This window comes from Acytostelium subglobosum (assembly GCF_000787575.1).
Source record: "Acytostelium subglobosum LB1 DNA, scaffold: scaffold20, whole genome shotgun sequence".
Taxonomy (NCBI): Eukaryota; Evosea; class Eumycetozoa; order Acytosteliales; family Acytosteliaceae; genus Acytostelium; species Acytostelium subglobosum.
The window spans coordinates 37,273-57,834 of NW_012236513.1; the positions used below are offsets into that span (position 1 = coordinate 37,273).

The following is a 20,562-nucleotide window of genomic DNA, read 5'->3' on the forward strand; positions in this document are numbered from 1 at the left end:
ATTAAGGAAAATTATTTATATTTTTAATAATTTTAGTATTGATATAAATATAGTCATGAAACTTCTCTATCGATTGATATTAACTAATAATAAATAAAATATAATTATCAATTATAAATCGGTCAAAATGCAACTTTGTCATCCAAAAATGAAAGGATGCGATAGTCTCTCTTTCTCTCGACCATTATCCCTCCAAGGACCTGTATCCCATTCACCAAATAAAAGGTTTCAGAGTGTCCATAAGGTGGATAATGGAACCTTTCTTTTGTAGTTATTAATCATTCATTAACTCAAACATTTAAGCATTCAATCAATCAATAATTCAATCAAACAATAAAATAAAAAAAAAAATCAACAAACAACTCATGGCAATAATGTTTGGAAGTGATAGAGCTGTAGTGAGAGTAGTTGTTAGTAATTCCACTCCACTGCCGCTTGGTTACCTTTGTTTGGTTACACTTTGGATATTTAAAAACAGCAAGGAGGTAAAGTTGAAAAGAACAGAATGCGCCTGACCCAGATCATTTTCAACAGTTCCTCGATGACTTTAATCATTGGTTAGTTGGTCGAGGTAAGGAAGAAGATCACTCAATCACACCATGGGGACGCCAACCACCTCATCCATCAATCACAACCTATCTCAAGACATTCATAGACAACAGAACAGACTTTATCAATGAGATTGATCGACTAAACACATTCACACGTATCGACAATGTGACATTGGATACGGCTTATCTCTACTTCAAGTACATTGTTCGTGGTCGCATCGATGATCCATCAACACTYGGTTACCTTAAGGAATGGGACACCATGTTCACKAAGGTGCGWCGWGAAGAACAGGAACTCTATGGTATATCTGATGATGCGGCTGTTACATTGGACTACTTGAACAGTGAGTACAATGCTGCTGGACCGCCGTCACGAACCTATCAAGCACTGGCAGCCAGTAAGCTCCCCAACATGATGTCAGAGTTCTCTGCTCTACTGAAACAGCGTGACATTGATCGATTTGAACAGAGAGGTGACTCGGGCAATTACCCTGACACAGTTGATGGTAGGAAGGCAGCAGCAGAGTATCATCATAAATGGAAATCTACAATCATCGAGCAACGCATTCGTCGTAATCAACTCTTCACTCAACTGTCACAACACCGACAAGAACGCAAGGACATCAACGCACTACTCTCGGACTATGAGGCAGAGGAGTACACACGCGACAGAGACACACTGGAGGGCCTACTAAAGACCCAGGCCACACTCAAGAGTACTCTATCCAATCTAAAGAACCGATTCGAGCGAGTCAAACAGTTGGGTATGTATGAACAGTTCATTTCACCCGTCGATGCCAAGGCAATCCAGGATAAGATCGATGCAAGAGAAGCTGACCAACTTAAGGTCAAATCAATGGTAACTGACCTCGCTTCAAGGTTGGGTCTCGATAACGACGAGAAGAAGTTAGGTCTCAAAACATACAGGATGGAGATCTATCGCAAACACCAATGACAATCAGTGTTGGGGATGTGGTCGATGCTCAAGGCAAGGATGATTCTTTCCTCAATACGCCACCAAACGTCTCAAAGGTGCTCACCAAGTTCATATTGAGCAATGATCCCCAGGGTGAGCAACAGTTGGTTCTATCAAATGCCGACGTAAGTTCATCGCCGACACCATACATGAGAAGACTGGGATTGATCCATTCAATCACATCATCCGCCAGTACCACCCACCTGATGATGTGCGTGCACTAATTGATCGACATTTGTTCTCCAACAATCAAGGCAGGGTGGAGTGGTTGAACAGGACCACACGAGAATACAAGGAACGCGATACAATGGCCTTAGGTATGACCATGACAGACGATGATATTAAACAGATGCATGCAACGAGGTCGGCAACAATACTCAACACACTGCAGCGATGGGGAAGAGACTTGTTGGATACAAACAAACGCAATGCCATACCAGTTGAAGACCGACGTCGGTTGGAACTCTACTTCACACAACTCAACATGCAACCAGACAGTGCACGTGGGGATACTGAACCAGACGAACGCACCAAGTCAACACTGGCAAGAGTTGTCGAGAAACATGCGAATGAGCAACGAGTCGAACAACTGAACCATCGACTTGTCCATGATATTGACGACGATGATCATCTTAACCGTGCAGTGGTGGTCAACTCTATCGCCAAGCTTGACAAAGACGTTGGTCGAGTCGACAAGCAATTGGAGCATATCCTGTCTGGTGGAGATCTTGGTAAACTCCCCATCATCGGTGGTGGTGATGGTGGTGTTGCAGAAGATGATGATGCAACCAAGCTAAGAGTTCATGACAAGGAGGTAAGCAAATCATTGGTTGCCTACTGGGAGAAGATAACAAGCGACAGAGATAGAATCATCAAAGAGACATTGGGAGAGAATCAACGAGAGATTAACAAAGTGGAAAACCTATCCAAACAGTTCAACAGGATAACATCTAAAGCAAATCTCAAGAGTATTGATATCAACAATGTTGTGATCAAGTTTGATAAGATGCAACAAGAGAAACAGACACTGGTTGATGCTGTCTCTCAGTTTGATCAATCGTTCCAACCCGACCAAGTAATCAATCAACTCAAGGAACTGTTCCGTCCATACTCTGATGCATTGGCAACTATTAAACGTAATGGAACAGACGAGATCGTCACTCAGTGATTGAATAAATGACTATTTCTAGAATTGCCAACAACATCTCACTCTCCTTTCATATGACGTCTGGATCAGTTCAGCGATCAGCAAAACAACAACAACATATAGATAATAACAATCATGTCATCACAATACTCGGATATCATTCTCACTCCAGCGAAGTCTTCTGTAACCCGGTACCCCTGGTCCACAGAAGATGGGTATGCATGAAAATATTATTAAATATCAATAAATTAAATTAAATCCTTTTTTGGTAATGTCTATTAAATATGAACTGCTTTTGTCCCCCTGTCACAGACCTTTATCTTATTTGTAATAAAAAACACAAGACAGTTTATTAGAGTCATAATACATACCTATACATATACTTAAACTTATACATATACATAGATATACATAGTTATACAAACATAGAGATACATACACATAGATATCTTTGTTCACCATGAGATGGACAACAAGGTATTCCATTTCAAACTTGATCGGATGTTGGCTCACAACAACATGGAAACAATAGCAAAGGCAGCACCAAAAGTACCAGTCTGGCATGTCAAGTATCTAGTAGTCAGCCAACAACATCAACAACAACAACAAACAGTCGACTGCTTGGCAGCCACCTTGATGTGAGACCTTCGAGTCAGCCATCAATTCTTGTTGGCACTCAACATCAAGAGTGTAGGCCCAGCCTGAAGCAATGGGATGAGAGTTTGGTCAGTAGTTATGTGAGTCGATCACCATCGGGACCTACCAAACCTTTGATATGTGGCATCAGAGATGAAGGCAGAGAGGGTGACACTCGTGCTCCCTCAGGCCTCGATGCATTGTTGTCTGCGGTCAATGTTGCTTCTGAAGTTATCTGCTGTGATGACCATGATGATGGTGATGTTGTTGTGCAGTCCACTCAACAGTCTAGTAGAGCAGTCAACTTGCTCACAGCTCAACCAGATCGTCCTACTTTCTGGCTCCCTGGAAGCAGCACAGCAGCAGCAGCAACAGCAACTATAACAACGATAACAGTGGCAACAGAGGTGTCAATAGCAGCGGCAGCAGTAACAGGAAGAATAGCATTTTCAGGTGCCTTCACAGCGGTTGCAATACTCACAGGATCCGGCACACAAGGAGCATCATGACATGTGTGGCGTTGACTGCCCAGGATGCGCCAATGGTTAGACAGACATGTAAGTAACAGAAGTGTACATTTGTCAACGCGTTTATGTGACAATGATAAATAGACACTGACATTTGCTTGACCTTTTTTGTAGTGTTAGACGCAATCAAGAGGAGAGAAGGTATTAGTACATTTGTGATCGACACTGCCATCGCTTCTGGGCTGAATGCAAGTGGCTACAGCAACATCCGATACAACATTGTTGATATTTGGACAACAGAGCAACCATCAAGTTGCCGAGATGTAGAGAACAATCTAAAGCGTTGGATGTTCACAAGTGCATCATCTGCATCATCAGATGACTGGTCACAATCACAACAGCAGCAAGATACGACACTGATTGAGGAGATGGAAATTGAGACAATCTTCAACGGCAGCAGTAACAACAACAACAACAACAACAACAAGTAACACCAACAGTCCGATCAATCAATCGATGTAGCAACAAAAGCAACAACAACTACATCATTACGATCTTGAGCGGAGGTCATCATCACTCCGTCCTCATTGGCCATCAACAATCCAAGGCTGTGATCCACATTGATTCGTTGGTTTGGAAACATCATTTGGCAATGGCCACATCGATTGTTAACCAATTCAACAATGCTATTGACAACGAAGGCGCCAGCAGCAGCAGCAGTCAGGCATTTGGAGCTACATCACAACTCGAAGCCGATCCAAACTGACAACTGGAGTTGTGGACTGATGACCATTAACTTTGCCGAGTATGTTGTCGAGCATTGGGACAGGACATCAAGTAGCAGCAGAACAAGCAGCAAACAGGTGGATGCAATCATCAGCGAACTGGAGGATGCTCAACCAAGTCACATAATCAATACAGTTGTGGACAGACACCTGACGACCTTCTTGGACAACCACATTAACAATGGCTCCATTTATGACACACCAGCAAGAGTGGATACAGACCGACCAACGAAGAAGAGGATGGCTCCGTCCGTCCTCCACAAAGAGAACGCAGCAGGCGAATGACAAGAAGTGTCGGTTGACAACCAAGTCCAACACACCAGAGACAACCTCCACCTGTAGATCAAAGAGCAGCGTTAGTGAACTGAAGCAGCATCAGTCAGCAACCAAAAGAAAGGCATCATTGCCATCAACGACAACAACAATAACAACAACTGCTACACAGAACCAGAAGCCCAAGACAACGACCACAACGACAACTGCTGCTGCACAGACCAAGAAGCACAAGACATCAGCGACAACAACAACAACTGCTGCTAAGACCAAGAAGCACAAGACAACAACCACATCTTCACAACAACACAACTAGTTGATGCTGACATAAGTGAGTTATAGCCTGTCGATCGATCATCCGTCCTCAATGAGGTGAGGTAGACCTGCGCACCAGTGTTCGATCCAGCACCACACTAGTGCTCGGCAATGACGAATCAAGATTCGTCACCTGTGTACGCTTGAAGACCATGAACTATGAACTGAGCTGAGATGTCTTCATTGTCACTGCGATCGAATGATAACCAATGATGTACATCATCGTCCACGTGATGATGTTGATGAGTTTGATCATTGAATGATGCATACCATTAAACTTGATATTACATTATAACTTGTTTAAACTCTGTATCTGTATAATGAGACACTTTAAATTGATGTGAGAATAATAGTACTGTCGTGGGGTTGGACTTGCGTGTGCAGATCACTTTGCAGCGGATGTTGTTGAAAAAATAGAAGTGAGTAACTTGGTTATTCTCTTGGATTCAGTCTTGCCTGTCGTCAGCTTGTTGCTGCTGCCACCATCGTCGTCAGAGTCACCATCCATTGCATTGGTCTCGTATGATCCTTCCTCAAGTACCGTGTCATTCAACTCCTTCTTATTGGTGCACATCTCAAGAATGGTAGTGTCCACTGACTCATCCACGATAAGCTTATGCACATAGACGTCCTTTGTCTGGCCGATACGATGGGCTCGATCCTCTGCCTGGCGATCCACCTGGGGGTTAAACGACAGATCGTAAAAGATCACCACGTTGGCACAGGTAAGGTTGATGCCCAGACCACCGGCAAGTGTCGACAACAAGAAGACGGGGATGGTGTCGTCGCTGGAGAACAGGTCAATGATGTCCTGGCGCTCTGTTACTGGTGTCTGGCCGTCGAGTCGACAGAACGATATGTCCTGGATGGCCAACACCTCCTCGAGGATATCCAACACCTGGGTCATCTGGGAGAAGATAAGAATCTTGGAGTGCTCCTTGTTCTTGGCAATGATCTCGTTCATCTTTACACACTTGCTCGAGCTGTGCACCAGCTGGTCATCGGGGATGACGTACTTATCCAAGAGATTCTTCTCCTGATTCTTGGCAATGCAGTGCACATGGTAGTCTGACAATCCAGAGAATAACTCGTCCATATCAGCCGGTGAGTAATCGCTGTACTCATTGTCGTTGTGTCTTAGGATCTTCTTGATCTTGGTCAGCTGGTCATCAGTGTAGAAGAACTTCTGGCAAAGCAGTGGATGATTGGCGATCTTACGCAACTGCATCAACAGGTTGGACAAGTATCCATCGTTGCCAACATAAGTGTCCTGTTTATCCACATCGATGCTAAAGTCTTCCTCTTCCTCCTCCTCATCAACATCAATGTCCTCATCTTCTCCTTTCTTCTTCTTTGACTTTGTCTTGTTGATCTTTGACCTCTTCTTCCTCATTGCAACTTGTCTCCTCTTCTCTCTGGCACGTATTTCCTGTCGCCTCTCCCACTTTGCACGATTGTCTGTGATCAGTTGGTCGTAGAAGACCTTCTGTGACTCGCTCATTGTGATGAGTTCGATGTGCTCTTGCTTGGGCTTGAGCTCCAGTGAGACCTCTGTCTTTAGACGTCGCAGAATGAACGGAGCCAAGATCTTCTTCATCTTGGCAATGACTTGGTTTTTCTCATTTGAGCCCATCAACTCCTCCAACATCTCATTGTTCTTGACCTTGCCAAAGATATGAGGCATCAAGAAGTTCAACAATGACCATAGCTCTTGTATATTGTTCTGTAGTGGTGTACCTGTTAGGAGTAGTTTGTGCTTAGCCTGTAGTGTGTACGATGTTAGTACTTGAGAGGACCATGGGCGTAGATATTATCTTACCTGAAACTTATAAAGGTTCTTATATTTCTTAGAGTCGCTGTTCTTTATGTTCTGGGCCTCGTCCAACACTTGATACGTATAGTTATATCTCTTTAGGAATCTGTAGATGATGTAGTCAGTGAGTACTTAGTATTATTACACTCTGGATATTTCTATATACATACGCTCTATCCTTTGAATTATACATGAGGTTGTAGGTTGTAATGATGACGTTGAAGTCCACGCCTGGCTTCATCTTTCTAAGTTCGTACCTCTGGTACTCTCGCTCCTTCTGTGTACCATAGTACTGGTACACCTTTAGTGTTGGACACCACATGGCCAACTCTCGTTGCCAGTTGTAATAAGCTACATTGCAATAATGGATGGATGGAATAATATGTGTCAGATGGATTCATGACAATGTGATGGATGGATGAGTAATACATACTCGTTGCAGGAACAATAATTAAATGTGGTCCTGTGTCTTTATACCTCTCGTAGATGTGCGCCAACAATGAAATGGATTGTACTGTCTTTCCAAGACCCACTGTTTGTTGTTGTAATATGCTACCAGTCAGTACTACGTACGTATGTACGATCATAAATCATTGAGGGATACTTACTCTCATCAGCCAGTATTCCACTGATGTTCTCCTTGTATAGAATGGACATCCAGTTCAGGCCAATGAGCTGGTAAGACCTCATGGACTTGTTGATGATCGATGGTTGTTTGGTAATGGAGTGTGATGCCTTTGTCTGGTGTTCAACATCGTGTGTGGTCGTGGCGCCATTGGGGTCCTCAAAGCCAGACAGAATCTTGAGCATCCTCTCTGAGAACATCTCGCAGGCCTTGATCAACTTTTGCAACTGAGATATGCCATCATCAAACTCCACACTGTCCACATCCTGCATGATTCTATAGTCATTCTCATCCTCTGTTGCCTGGTCATCCTCCATGATGGCACCACCATCCACTGAGTGATCATTGTCAACATCAACATCAACATCAACGTCAGTGACCTTTGATTGCTTGACAAATGACTTCCTGGCCTGCTTGGCATGTCTCTCCACCTCTTTCTCCTCCTCTGTTGACTGATCGTCTTCATCCTCCATCTTCTTCTTGTCGTTGACGTCGTCGTCATCATCATCAAATATCAACTCGTCAATGTCGATTGATATCACTTGTTTGTTGATCTGTTGATTCTTCTTTGGTGGAGTGTTGTTGAACAGTGGCTTATGTACTCGCTTTCTATTGACGACAGGTAGCTCTTCATCATCGACGGGCACCTCAATGTTGGGTGACTGTTCCTTCTGCTCCTCTCCCTCCCTCCTGCGTGGTGATGGATCGGTCGTCCTTACAATATTGGACGTCGGTGTGCGCTTTGGACTGATGGCAGCCGTTGATTGGGTCGTCTTTGACGATGATGAAAAGTCATCGTCGTCGTCCAAGAGGTCAATAGTGTCAGCCTTTGGTTTGAATAAGAACTGCTGAAAGAAGTCCTTCTGTCCAACTGTGCGAATTGATGCCAGTCTGTTGGGTCCTCCTCCTCCTCCTCCTCCTCCGACACTGCTGCCAGTGGAGTTGGTTCTGGTGAATGAGAAGTTGCGATCATCTGTGGCATTGTTGTTTGACGGCTTGACCGCCTTGGTGACCCATTGTGATGTTGTGTCAATCTGTGACTGTGGCATGACGATGTTCTTCTTCTTCTTCTTCATGTCAGGTGACGTTCCAAACTTACTACTGCTACCACCAGCAGACGACTCTTTCTTGATCTTCTTGTTTGTCTCTGGACTCTGTTGCTTCTTCTTTTTCTTCTCAGGGACAACACCATTACTCTTCTTGTTGCTATTGGGGCCACTTGCTTGTTTCCTCTTCTTTGTTGGAGTGGCATCGTAGTCTGTCTCACTGACATGGTCATCGTCGTCATGACTCTTTGAGATGTAGTTATCATCACTGTCATCATTCCAGTCAGAGTCTGAACCCGAACCTTCTTCCTCAGTGGTGGACAATGCCAAGTCATCGGGATATGCAGTATTGTCAGAGACACCGAATCTATCGACAGGCTTGACACTTCTACGAGGTCTTCCGTTCGCTCCCCCCAGTGTTGGTGATGGATTACTGAGTGACATCCTACTACTACTTGAAGTGTCTTCTCTTTCTATCTGCCTAACTGTTGTGGGAGCACTTAAAAGAGATAAAGAGAGGCTTATGTGGTTCCTTCTTGGAATTGTTCGTTTGATTGTAATTCGTTTTGTAACAATTTTTAAGAACTTCGAAGGTTTTGATCCAGATACAGATAATAAAGATCGATGAACTACACTAGTGAAAATAATATTTTAAATAATAAATAAGTCAGTTTAGTAAATCATTCAATCAATATCGAAATCCACTTCATTTATTATGAACTTAAAGATCTAAGATAGTTAGTTCTAACTAATCTCGATTTGAGCCCATTAAACGAAATGAAATCAACTGATTTCGTGTTTGAAGTTTCTTTGTCACACAGAAGACAAAGTAGCAAACCCATTATGAGGGTGGTTTGAGATGTCCTTTTGATCAACCATCAAACAACAACAACCAACCAATCAAACAACTAAACAATCTTGATTGATGGTCAGATAAGATAACTGTATAAAACACACACATAATATATATATATTGTATAATAGATATAGAGTTAGAGAGACAGGTACTCGGCATCACCATCACTCACACCCACTCAGTCACCTGTCATCTTACAACAACTAAGTTCAACAAACAACAAACAAACAACGACTACACACATGAATATAAAGTTCACACTATTACTAGTGCTACTGGCTGTGTGTTGTGGAGGAATCAGTGCTATTGGTCAAGTGTTTGTCTATGACGACACGGCAGACTGCTCCACCACTCAATGCAACTTCTTTGAGGATGAATCAATATGGGTGGATCAGAACGCACCAAAGATATACTCTGCTGGTGACACCATCATCATCAGTAGCAATCGCACCACCTCAATATTGGTCAAATACTTCCTACCCTACTACTGTCGCACATTCATCGTAAATGGTCCAAACGTCACGGTCCAAGTTGAATTCCCCATCGCATCACTGACAGTCACAGGTGACTTTAACGTTACCGGCGGTGCCCAAGTCACATTTGGTGAGCAAACCAAGGCCAATCTTACTTATATGGCCGTGTACAATAGCAGCAGTGTGGCACTCTACGGGACTACATTTGGCCAGAAGGACCTGTTGCTGGTGGACCACACGTCCACATTGTATTTCTCCAACATGTCACAGATTGAATACGGTGGCCCTTCATACATCGATGGTGTGCTTACCATCACCATGCCACAGACCTCTGCTACATTCTCAGGACAGACCAACATCACTCAGGGACTACACTCTGAATCGGCAACACTAACAATGGAGAGCGCTTCGTTCAGTGGCAACTCAACCGTACATGGTCTAACTCTCAATGCCGCCATTATCGAGCCACAGTCCAACATACTAGTTAGTTCATTCATCTCAATGGTGACGATGGAGAGCAGCACATCTAGTTACTCAGGACTTCAATTGGCGTCTGGCTCATCGATTGTCGTCAACAGTATAGACAACCAACCAAGCTCAATGAACTCAGTGTCCTCATTAGCCAACTCCCAAATGTCGCTCACCAACTCCTCGTCACTGACCATAACTGGATGTAACATTAATGGTGACTTGACCACGACAAACGTACCAACACTCCAATTGGGCTACACTACATCAAACAACTATATTACTAGACTACTATTCTCTGGTGCCACCTATGTCCAGCTCTCCAACATCACCATTGAAAGTTTGGGACAGCAACCAACAACTCCACAAAATGCCCTCCTCATTCGCACGCAGTCTGGCACGTCGACAATCAACGGTCTAATCAGTCAATCATTTGTGAATACATCGATTGCTGTGGACCCCAACGCCAAACTCATCCTCCCACCATCCATCAACACGGACGGACCGATAATGGTGTCTGGTCTCCTGGTTGGCATGAATATCTCTACGCCATCACTCACGAGCTTGACCCCAACGTCCAACATAATTATCAACCTAATTTCCAGTGTCACAGTGATCAATGCCCGAGTTGAGGTATATAGTGGTGCAAGACTCACTGTAATCGTACCAACAGAGGCACCTGTTTCAAGTGGTCTACTCATTGATGGTCCATTGTCATTCAATGATGCCAGCACAACTCTTAACCTTCAGTTTGATGGTTCACGTGAATCATCCGATCCAGTGATCAATGTGAACAGTCTAGATGCCAACAACTGTGTCGTCGTGGTTAACATTACAAGTATGCCAAACACATGGCCCGCCACCTACACGCTGGTTAGGTCCAACGTCAACATTACCAGTTCATTCAACAATTCTGCGATCCTCCTATCCCTGCCTGGTGAGAGTGACACGGGTGCCCATTACACGTCCACACTGGACACCACTCAGGACAACAACGTACGAGTAACGATTGATCGTAGGGTGGTTAGCGGTGGAACCCTGGCTGGTTGGAAGATAGCGCTCATTGTGATTGGCAGCGTGATCGGAGCGGCCCTCCTCGCATTTGGGGCTGTATTCATTTATCGTCGTGCTCGTCGCAGCAGGACAGGTTACGACACCATTGCATAGATAGAGTTCTATTAATAAATACACGACATGTCATCAAATGATAAACTAGGCCTAATCAAATCCCAGAGTTCCAAGGTCGGAATTCTTTCCAACAGTTTATATGTGGTGCCCAGTTGAGATCGATCACGTGATGGGTGTTCATCGAATCGACCCAAATTTCGATAAATATCTGAACGAATGTGTACATGTCGACTTATGTCAAACATGTACATTAAAATTAAATTAAATTTTTAAAATGTTTCATCGGATCATTGATCATCATCATCACCAAGTGATGTCATCCATCAGTTTGGACTGTTAGATCGATCCTGAATCACAATTATAAATGGTCTGATCAGGTCCATTCAATCAATCATCATTCTATTCAAACAGATAATCAACATCCAATCAAACAATTATGTCTATTTACGAGGATATCCTTAGAGCTCAGGTTAAGCAAGGGTATTGTATCATACCATTCTCAAGTAGTCTACACTTACTGCTGGTTCACTCTTATTAATCATTCTTACTATCAATCTCCATCCAGTAACTTTGGTGGCAAGCACGGTCCATTCGCCTACTTGGCCGAGAAGAAGAAGAGAAAGCCAACCAAGGAGATCATCTATGACAACTGGTTGGGTTATGAGGTTACCGTTGAGCGTGCCGAGCTCTACATTGCCACTGACTCCAATGGTTTCAGTGACCCATACGTCCGCATTGGAAAGAAGGTCAAGGATGGTCTTTTCTCCAAGAAGTGGGTTCTCCAGACTCCAGCCGTCTCCAAGACACTGAATCCAGTGTGGAACTACACCAACTCGTTCACCGTGAACATTGGAAAGAGCTCTGATCTCCAACTCCAACTCTGGGACAAGGATGCCCTGAAGGATGGTATGTATTCTTATTCTACTTTGTTCTCCCTACCACTCACTAACTCCAATCATCAATCATTGAATATAGATTTCATTGGAAGTGCCACTTTCTCTGTCCCAACTGGACTGTATTCATCTCAAACCAAGACTGTTGATATCTACGATCCAAAGAACAGCAAGATCATCAACGCCAAGGTCACCTTCACCATCAAGTGTGTTGAGAAGGCTTCAAAGGAGGCTCTCTCTCTCTCTTCAGTCTAAATATATTTAATACACTAACTTGTATTCTATTCTTTATATCTGACCTCTCTGTCTGAGCTGCCAACTTCTCATTCCTCACATGGTTGAATATGAACCCAAGGATAGTGAACTCCTTCTGGTTCGAAATCAGCCTAGGCATTGATTCACTTGGAAGAAGACAATACTTGTCTGGGGAACTCAAGTCGTACACACCATCAGTTGAGGAGTTCCAAGCAAGTTTATAAATATACAAGATTTATTATCATTATTATAATCAATACTAATATAACAGCAGTAATCACAACAATGTCTATGTTGGATTATGAACAGAAGTGGCTGGCAACACAATTTCGACTTGTGGAGAAGCTCTGATGTCGTCCAACATATTAGATCTAATATGGAGTACATCCTTCTCCTTTTTCTTCTCTTGAACAAATCGTTCCACTTTGCATTTGAGCTGATCATTCTCTTGGCTCAATCTTTTGTTCAGATCATCTGTCTTTGTCCTCGATTCTACCAACTTTGCATTGGTGATGGTGAGTTGATCATTCTCTTGTTTCAATCGATTGATCTCATCCTCCAATCTTGACACCAACTCTCCAGACTTGTCCAAAGTGACGAACTGTATTCTCTTGTTGATCCAGTCCAGCTCCTGCTTCAACTCTTGGTTCTCGCTTTCCAAGACTTCGTTGTGCTCAGTGAGTACGGTGAGTTGGGAGTCCATGAGTTTCTTCTGCTCACTGAGGAGGGCAAAATCGGCGTGAAGTTGACTATGATAATGGGCTGATATATCGGGCAGAACTCAGGGTCCTCCCCGAAGCACAAACATGCCATCCTTGACTCGGACTGAACAATCAGCTTTGAAACCAGACGGTTGCGTGAGGCAAGGACTGCCTCATCAAACTCGATGGGGTCAGTAAGCATCTGTTTGGTCATCTCTTCGCAGACTTTGGACATCAAGATAAAATCTGATTCTTTTAAAGAGACAGGGATTGATTGCGTGAGTAAGTGACATGGGATTCTTCCAATGATTGATTGATTGATTGTGATTGGATAGATTGATTATTGAGATGTTAAACATACCATGGGAGAGAGGCTGTGTTTCTTTGGAATGAGTGATTGTGTCATTGGGTCTTGGGTCCTTGCAGAAGGGACTCCTTGCTAATTTATGCTCCATTCTATCTTTTATGTTTCTATATATATATATGTATATTTAGACCAATCCTCTTTTAAAATAGAGTGGGGCTCGAAATACCTATCACACTCAGTATACTGAGAGAAGAGAGAGTTAGAGAAGGTTGGTTAGTTGTTATTATGCTGGTCAGGTCAGGTTAAGTTAGGTCAGTGAGATGAAGATGATGATGATGATGGATTCATTAATTTGTTTAGTTTATTATCTCTTTGTATCTTCCAATGCTCGACAACATTATGAGGAATTTAATGGTCCTCAGTCCACCTCTGAATTGATGTAGCTATCGCCGAATGTAGTTTGGAAGCAGGATATTTGAACTCATAGTTGATGTTGAACTATGATCTTTGTCGACTGTCACTCTCGTCTTAGGTCAAACACAAACTCAATGGTATAACGCTAACTGACTGATTGGCACTCTCTATAGATGGATGTGGTCCATCATTAATTATTAAGATATTCATTTGCACCAAGACAAGAACCAAAAATGTAGGATGTCAACATCGACTGACCAAGCCATGAGGACCGGTGATCTTTTGGGTGGATGATTCGGTTGTACTGAAGGTTCAGTCCAACTATGTATAGATATACATGTTTATATTGTACACCTGTTACAAGGTTCAATATACAAGTATAACTAAATCCATAGTTTGACTGATCGTAGAATGTCATTCCCATCGCAACAACATTAGCCTAGCTGTGCAACTTGGCTTCCCTTAATGATGATGACTTTTTTGAAAAAATAATGTAATCAAAGTTATAAGTATGATGAGTTGAAATGGATGTGAAGTGTAATGAGCATCCAACTATCATATCCGCACTCTATTAACTACTACACATTGCCACTCAGTCAATAAAACTCCAATATTGCCTATTTGAATTAACAAACGACTACTTCAGTCTTCCTGATATGGTAATGATTGATTGATTGGTCATTGATCAATGGTGTGGCGTGTTTGTGAATGAGTGAGTTAAACAGTGGTTGGTGACTTGAGATTGATGTTCACCCAAGTGGTGGTGGTGAACAGTGTGGTCAACCTTAACTAGTTAAACGTCAGTATTCTCAGACACACAAGTAACAATTGTTGGATGAATGGATGGTTGGACAGACGATGTTTATTCAGTGTTCATCTGCTGGTTGTAATACGCGCGATACTCATTCATGTCGTCTTCTTCGTCGTAGTCAGAGTCTTGATTGTTGGCCACAGTGGCATCGGTGTTGGTGCGTCGCTCGCGTGTGATTGTGTGGACAGCCGCGATCATCAGCTGTATCTTGTCGGGATGCAGCATGTCCTTGCTCGGCAGCGACATCTTGAGCGACAGTTGATAGATGTCCATTATGCTGCGTGGATGGATCAGCATGAAGCTGCGTCGCAGCACTTCAATGCAGTTGCGAACGCGTGCAATATTCTCGCGCGCCTCGCGTCCAATCTCCTTGACCGACTGCGGAAGCAGCAGCGGCTGATCATAGTGCTCCTTCTCGTGGTTCTGTATTAGTTCGGCCTGCTTGCGCTGCTGAGCGGCGTCCGCCAGCCAGATGTAGCCGTTGACGCCCAGAATCACGTCGACGCCGCACTCGAGCGTGTGGAAGTGCAGCTTGCCGCGCTTGATCAGACTAGAGGGCACGCGCATGAATGTGCCGTTCTGCAGCTTGCCGTATCGCTGGTTCCTCGTGTGCAGAGCGATCGAGCCGTCCTGATTGATTGCCTGCACCTCGGCGTAGACCAGGTCGTTCTCGACAAAGAAGTTCCTCATCTGCAGCTCATCGGACGATGTGCGACGACGCTGAATGCCACCAGGCAGATTGATCGCAGTCAGCATGAGTATGTAGTCTTGGCGCGCGTTGACATCGACCTTCCAGCGCTTGGCGCCAACCTGTGTGATTCGTCCAACGACAATGTCTCCAATCTCGCCGTGGAAGCGAGCTTTGAATGGGCGCACCGAGACCAGCTTGTCGATGCGCTCGACCAGGCCGCAGACCGAGGCCATCAGATCGCCTGCGTGGTGGAATGTGCCGTGACCGCGGAGGAACTCGCCCTCACGCGATATAGTCTGTCCAGGTGTCATCAGATTCTTATCAAACTGTTGTTGTGTCAGTGTCCTATGTTGTTGCTGTTGTTGTTGTGCACCCTTTGAAGGATGATGCATCAATCGCATCTTCTTATTTGGTGAGAATATATTGATATTGATCTGTGCAAGATAGTTTGGTTCTCCATTCTTATGGTCTACCATCATCGTTGTATCACTTCCATTGTCCATTGTTATAATAAGGTGTATATTGTGTTATATGTTTGATTAATTGTGTCGATTTGAAAATGAACATGATTAAAAACGAATGAATTCTCTAAACTCACATTCATTTCGTTCAGGTGAATGTGAATGAAGGCAATCACACACAAGATTTTTTTATCTTTTTGGGACATCCATTCTTCCTTGTTCACCTTTTCATTGTAGCAAACTAGAAGTTTCGAATATGATTGTCTCTTTCTTCTCTGTATTTGGATGTATTCGGAATATACGAATGATCATTATTTAATCTTATCCAACTCAGTCAAAGATTAATGAATGGAGTAAGTGACTAACGATAACCAACTTCTTACAGAATCGGGACCAGAATGAATGAATGAAAAGGTGAACAAGGAAGAATGGATGTCCCAAAAAGATAAAAAAATCTTGTGTGTGATTGCCCAAGCCGACTTCAAATTTCATCGTGCACTCATTCATTTCCTTCACTTCACTTTGTCAAAGTATACAAATACATACGTCATACATAATATACATATATACAGATACATAAGGTAATATAACAATGATTGATTGATTATGTTACACAACAACATCATCATATTTACACTAACTTACACATTCACTCAATCATTCAATCATTCAAACATACTACTTTAGCAATGTTGAAACAATTCACCAGAGTCAACAACCTTAGAGCTGGTCTGCGTTACTACTCCACAGGTACGACCGATCGACATCAATAATGCAACAATGAAATTCTTACATTCAATCAATCACATAATCATAATATAGAGCAACAGGATGTTGTAATTATTGGAGGTGGTCCAGGTGGCTACGTCGCAGGTATCAAGGCAGGTCAGCTTGGAATGAAGGTCACAGTTGTTGAGAAGCGTGGAAAGCTTGGAGGCACCTGTCTCAACGTTGGATGTATCCCATCAAAGGCCTTGCTCAACGCCTCACACATGTACGAGGATGCCAAGACCAAGTTTGTCAACTACGGTATCAAGGTGGGCACTGTCGAGCTCAACCTGCCGGATATGATGAAGTACAAGGAGAAGTCAGTCAACGGCCTCACCTCAGGTATCGAGGGTCTGTTCAAGAAGAACAAGGTCGAGTACGCCAAGGGTCACGGCAAGATCACTGGACCAAACACCGTCGAGGTCACTGGCGAGGACGGAAAGGTCAAGACCATCCAGACCAAGAACATCGTCATTGCCACTGGCTCCGAGGTCACCTCGCTGCCCAACGTCAACATTGATGAGACCAGCATCATCTCGTCGACTGGCGCACTCGCCCTCAAGCAGGTGCCCAAGCGTCTGATCGTCATTGGTGGTGGTGTCATTGGACTGGAGCTCGGCTCTGTCTGGTCGCGTCTCGGCTCCGAGACCACCGTCGTCGAGTTCACTGGCCGCATTGCCGCCGGTGCCGATGGTGAGGTTGCCAAGAAGTTCCAAAAGGTGTTGGAGAAGCAGCACATGAAGTTCCATCTCGAGACTAAGGTGACCAGCGTCACCAAGAACGCCAACGGCACCGTCTCTGTCACCGTCGAGTCTGTCGGTGGCTCTGGATTCTCGGGCACGCTCGAGGCCGACGCCGTTCTGGTCAGTGTCGGACGTCGTCCAAACACCACCAACCTCGGACTCCAGGAGGTCGGCATTGCCACCGACAAGGCTGGCCGTGTTGAGGTTGGCGAGCACTTCAAGACCAACGTGCAGACAATCTACGCAATTGGAGACGCCATCAAGGGCCCAATGTTGGCTCACAAGGCGGAGGAGGAGGGAATTGCCGTCATCGAGTACCTGCACAACGGCAGCGGACACGTCAACTACGGCGCCATCCCATCCGTCATTTACACACACCCCGAGGTCGCCTGGGTTGGCAAGACCGAGGAGGAGCTCACCAAGGAGGGCATCAAGTTCAACGTTGGCCGCTTCCCATTCGCCGCCAACTCGCGTGCCAGAACCAACGATAGCGCTGAGGGCTTTGTCAAGTTCCTCTCGGACTCGGCCACCGATCGCATCCTCGGTGTGCACATCATGGGTGACTGCGCCGGTGAGATGATCGCCGAGTCTGTGCTCGGTATGGAGTATGGTGCCAGCTGCGAGGATATTGCCCGTACCTGTCACGCTCATCCAACCCTCTCCGAGGCTGTCAAGGAGGCTGCCATGGCTGCCTACGGCAAGCCAATCCATTTCTAAACACAACACTCACTCAAACATCGTATAAACTTGACCAACTGACTATCCTCAGACGTCTCTCCGAGAGATTGCTTTATTAATTAAACTTGATGTTGTCAACAACAACGACATTACTGGACAGGCTTGAAAACAAGGGCGCGTAGAATGATGTCAAAGTTGCCATTGTTCATGAAGGACACTTGGTTCTGATCACCCTCATTAGAACTCTCCTCGGGCATTAGGACATATCTGTTGGCGCACTGCTGGGTGTAGGTGTCAGATCCGGCAGGCACTTGGAAGCTCTTAAAGCCCTCCTCAGTGTTGGTCATTCTGAAGGAGGATGCCCCGTTTGGAGACGAGCACTCAATGAAGAACTCCGTCTGAAGGGGCATATGGCGCTGTCTACCCTCTCTAACCACAGCAGGGGAGTATTTGAAAGAGATCTCTGCTCCTGGTTTAAGGGCAACACCGTGGAAGCCTGGTCCATGGTAGTTGGGTTTGAACTCGAAGCCGGTGCACTTTGAGAACTTCTGGGGATCAATGACGGTCGCGCTCTTTGGCCAAATCTGGTTCAGAGACTTTAGGCTCTCTGGGATCCATGAGTTGACACCTGCGAGAAGAGTATAGTAAGGGATACTATCCTCCTCCATCTTAATGCAGTCAAAGCCAAGTACACCATAGACAACATGCTTGTCGATCTTGAAATGGTGCTCGGTAGCATGGATGCCCTCCCAAGGAACACTCCAACCAATGTTGATTACTTTGTTTCCTGAGCCTGTTACTCTGGCTCCGACCATCGACCTATCAGACCAGAGATAGGCTTCTGTCGGGGTAAAGTCCATGTTCCAGTTGGTCCAGTCAGCATTGTTACGGTCCTCGGGTCCCTCATAATGGTCAGGAATACCATTGTACTGACAACGAGCACCAGCGAATATCTTCAAGTCAGAGACCTTGTGGCTGTTGATGCCTCCCTCGATGCAGGTCAAATCACCCTTGTAGCGTTGGTATCCGTTGTTAAAGATCTTGTCATCGATGTACTGGACTTGTGAAGATGGGATAAGATTTGATAACACGTTTGGATCGATAATCCAGCCACACAGGTCGGTGAACAACACATGGACAGCATCACGAGTTACTCCGCCAGGATATTGAGCCCTGTCCAAGAAAGGGAAAAGATGAACAATGTCAAAGACAAGGCCGACCATCTGATTGTAATACTCATTCTTCTTCTTCCAGATCTCAATAGAGTTGCCAATATTCTTATTGTTGATAATTGCCGTGTACTGTTTGTTGAACACATCTGTGGCGTACTTGGTGTAGATGGGCAAGTACTCCTTGAAGTTGGCAACAAATCCATCGATAATTCCTTGAGGCACGGCCCAGTCCTTGGCATTACCAATAACCATCTGCAAAAGAATTAGATGTTGGAGAGCGTAGAGGACGAAGGTGGGTAGCTCACACACCTCATAACCAGGTCTCTGGCATTTGACCAAACCACGTTTGACCGCCTCAAGCAAGTCGATAAAGTAGTCGTACACCGACTTTTGGTAGGACTTGACATCTGGACTGTTCATGTACTTGGCCAGGATATCCATTTGTTGGTTCAGATCCTTTAGTTGTAGCTTCACACCATCAAAGTCTGACTGGATGTTAGACTGGTCGTACTTCTCCAGCTTCTCATCAATCATCTGGCTCACCATGTCCTTGATCTCCTGCATCATGTTGACCACCGCCTTGGATGAAAACAGCGACCAGATGATATCGGTCAAAGTAGACAACAAGCCACCAACATAGGGAATGCATGATAGGGCAGTCTCGAGTACTCCCTTGATCAAAGCGCCATAGTTAATTTGTTGGCCGGTCAACATATCGACTATCTGTTGCTTCTCATTCCTCAACAGCTTCTCAAAGATGGCAATCTTTCCAGCATAGGTCTTCTTGAAAGCCTCATTGATTACCTTGTTGGCTGAGAAATTTGATTGAAAAGGTAAGGAATAATGTTCATATATGTGTTGTTCCACTAAACTTACCATCTTCCTCCTCCCCAATTGCAGACGGGGTATTGGTATCATATTGGTCTTTCTTGGCATTTCCAAGGGAAAGCTTAGAGTGATCATGATCATGATGATGTTTAATAGTTGAAGAAGACATTATTATTGTTTATTTATTATTATTATGATTCTTATTCTTATTAGTATTATAATAATAATAATAAGAATAATAATATATTCTTTATATAAATTTTGAAGTGTATTTATATTTA

General features: G+C 44.3%; 9 protein-coding genes across 9 annotated transcripts; 6 read left to right on the forward strand and 3 right to left on the reverse strand.

Moving 5' to 3' along the window:
- Positions 1-966: 966 nt before the first annotated feature.
- On the forward strand, positions 967-1,506 carry SAMD00019534_088500 (hypothetical protein; the record flags this gene model as incomplete). Its single annotated transcript, XM_012895739.1, has 2 exons — positions 967-1,057; positions 1,163-1,506. 2 exons carry the CDS (start codon positions 967-969, stop codon positions 1,504-1,506), a joined length of 435 nt encoding a protein of 144 aa, XP_012751193.1.
- Positions 1,507-1,876: 370 nt separating this feature from the next.
- Positions 1,877-2,695, forward strand: SAMD00019534_088510 (hypothetical protein; the record flags this gene model as incomplete). Its single annotated transcript, XM_012895740.1, has 1 exon — positions 1,877-2,695. The coding sequence occupies one exon, from the start codon at positions 1,877-1,879 to the stop codon at positions 2,693-2,695; it is 819 nt and encodes a 272-aa protein (XP_012751194.1).
- A 2,060-nt stretch (positions 2,696-4,755) lies between these two features.
- Positions 4,756-5,151, forward strand: SAMD00019534_088520 (hypothetical protein; the record flags this gene model as incomplete). The annotated part of the gene is made up of 1 exon (XM_012895741.1): positions 4,756-5,151. One exon carries the CDS (start codon positions 4,756-4,758, stop codon positions 5,149-5,151), a length of 396 nt encoding a protein of 131 aa, XP_012751195.1.
- Positions 5,152-5,535: 384 nt separating this feature from the next.
- On the reverse strand, positions 5,536-9,078 carry SAMD00019534_088530 (hypothetical protein; the record flags this gene model as incomplete). Its single annotated transcript, XM_012895742.1, has 5 exons — positions 5,536-6,912; positions 6,970-7,069; positions 7,134-7,314; positions 7,397-7,495; positions 7,572-9,078. 5 exons carry the CDS (start codon positions 9,076-9,078, stop codon positions 5,536-5,538), a joined length of 3,264 nt encoding a protein of 1,087 aa, XP_012751196.1.
- A 654-nt stretch (positions 9,079-9,732) lies between these two features.
- Positions 9,733-11,598, forward strand: SAMD00019534_088540 (hypothetical protein; the record flags this gene model as incomplete). The annotated part of the gene is made up of 1 exon (XM_012895743.1): positions 9,733-11,598. One exon carries the CDS (start codon positions 9,733-9,735, stop codon positions 11,596-11,598), a length of 1,866 nt encoding a protein of 621 aa, XP_012751197.1.
- A 397-nt stretch (positions 11,599-11,995) lies between these two features.
- Positions 11,996-12,707, forward strand: SAMD00019534_088550 (hypothetical protein; the record flags this gene model as incomplete). Its single annotated transcript, XM_012895744.1, has 3 exons — positions 11,996-12,039; positions 12,125-12,465; positions 12,535-12,707. The coding sequence occupies 3 exons, from the start codon at positions 11,996-11,998 to the stop codon at positions 12,705-12,707; spliced, it is 558 nt and encodes a 185-aa protein (XP_012751198.1).
- Positions 12,708-15,015: 2,308 nt separating this feature from the next.
- Positions 15,016-16,134, reverse strand: SAMD00019534_088560 (hypothetical protein; the record flags this gene model as incomplete). Its single annotated transcript, XM_012895745.1, has 1 exon — positions 15,016-16,134. A coding segment is annotated over one exon (1,119 nt), but the record flags the coding sequence as incomplete, so codon positions are not given.
- Positions 16,135-16,781: 647 nt separating this feature from the next.
- SAMD00019534_088570 (hypothetical protein) lies at positions 16,782-18,320 on the forward strand (the record flags this gene model as incomplete). Its single annotated transcript, XM_012895746.1, has 2 exons — positions 16,782-16,842; positions 16,915-18,320. 2 exons carry the CDS (start codon positions 16,782-16,784, stop codon positions 18,318-18,320), a joined length of 1,467 nt encoding a protein of 488 aa, XP_012751200.1.
- A 110-nt stretch (positions 18,321-18,430) lies between these two features.
- On the reverse strand, positions 18,431-20,450 carry SAMD00019534_088580 (hypothetical protein; the record flags this gene model as incomplete). Its single annotated transcript, XM_012895747.1, has 3 exons — positions 18,431-19,705; positions 19,763-20,265; positions 20,330-20,450. 3 exons carry the CDS (start codon positions 20,448-20,450, stop codon positions 18,431-18,433), a joined length of 1,899 nt encoding a protein of 632 aa, XP_012751201.1.
- Positions 20,451-20,562: the final 112 nt, after the last annotated feature.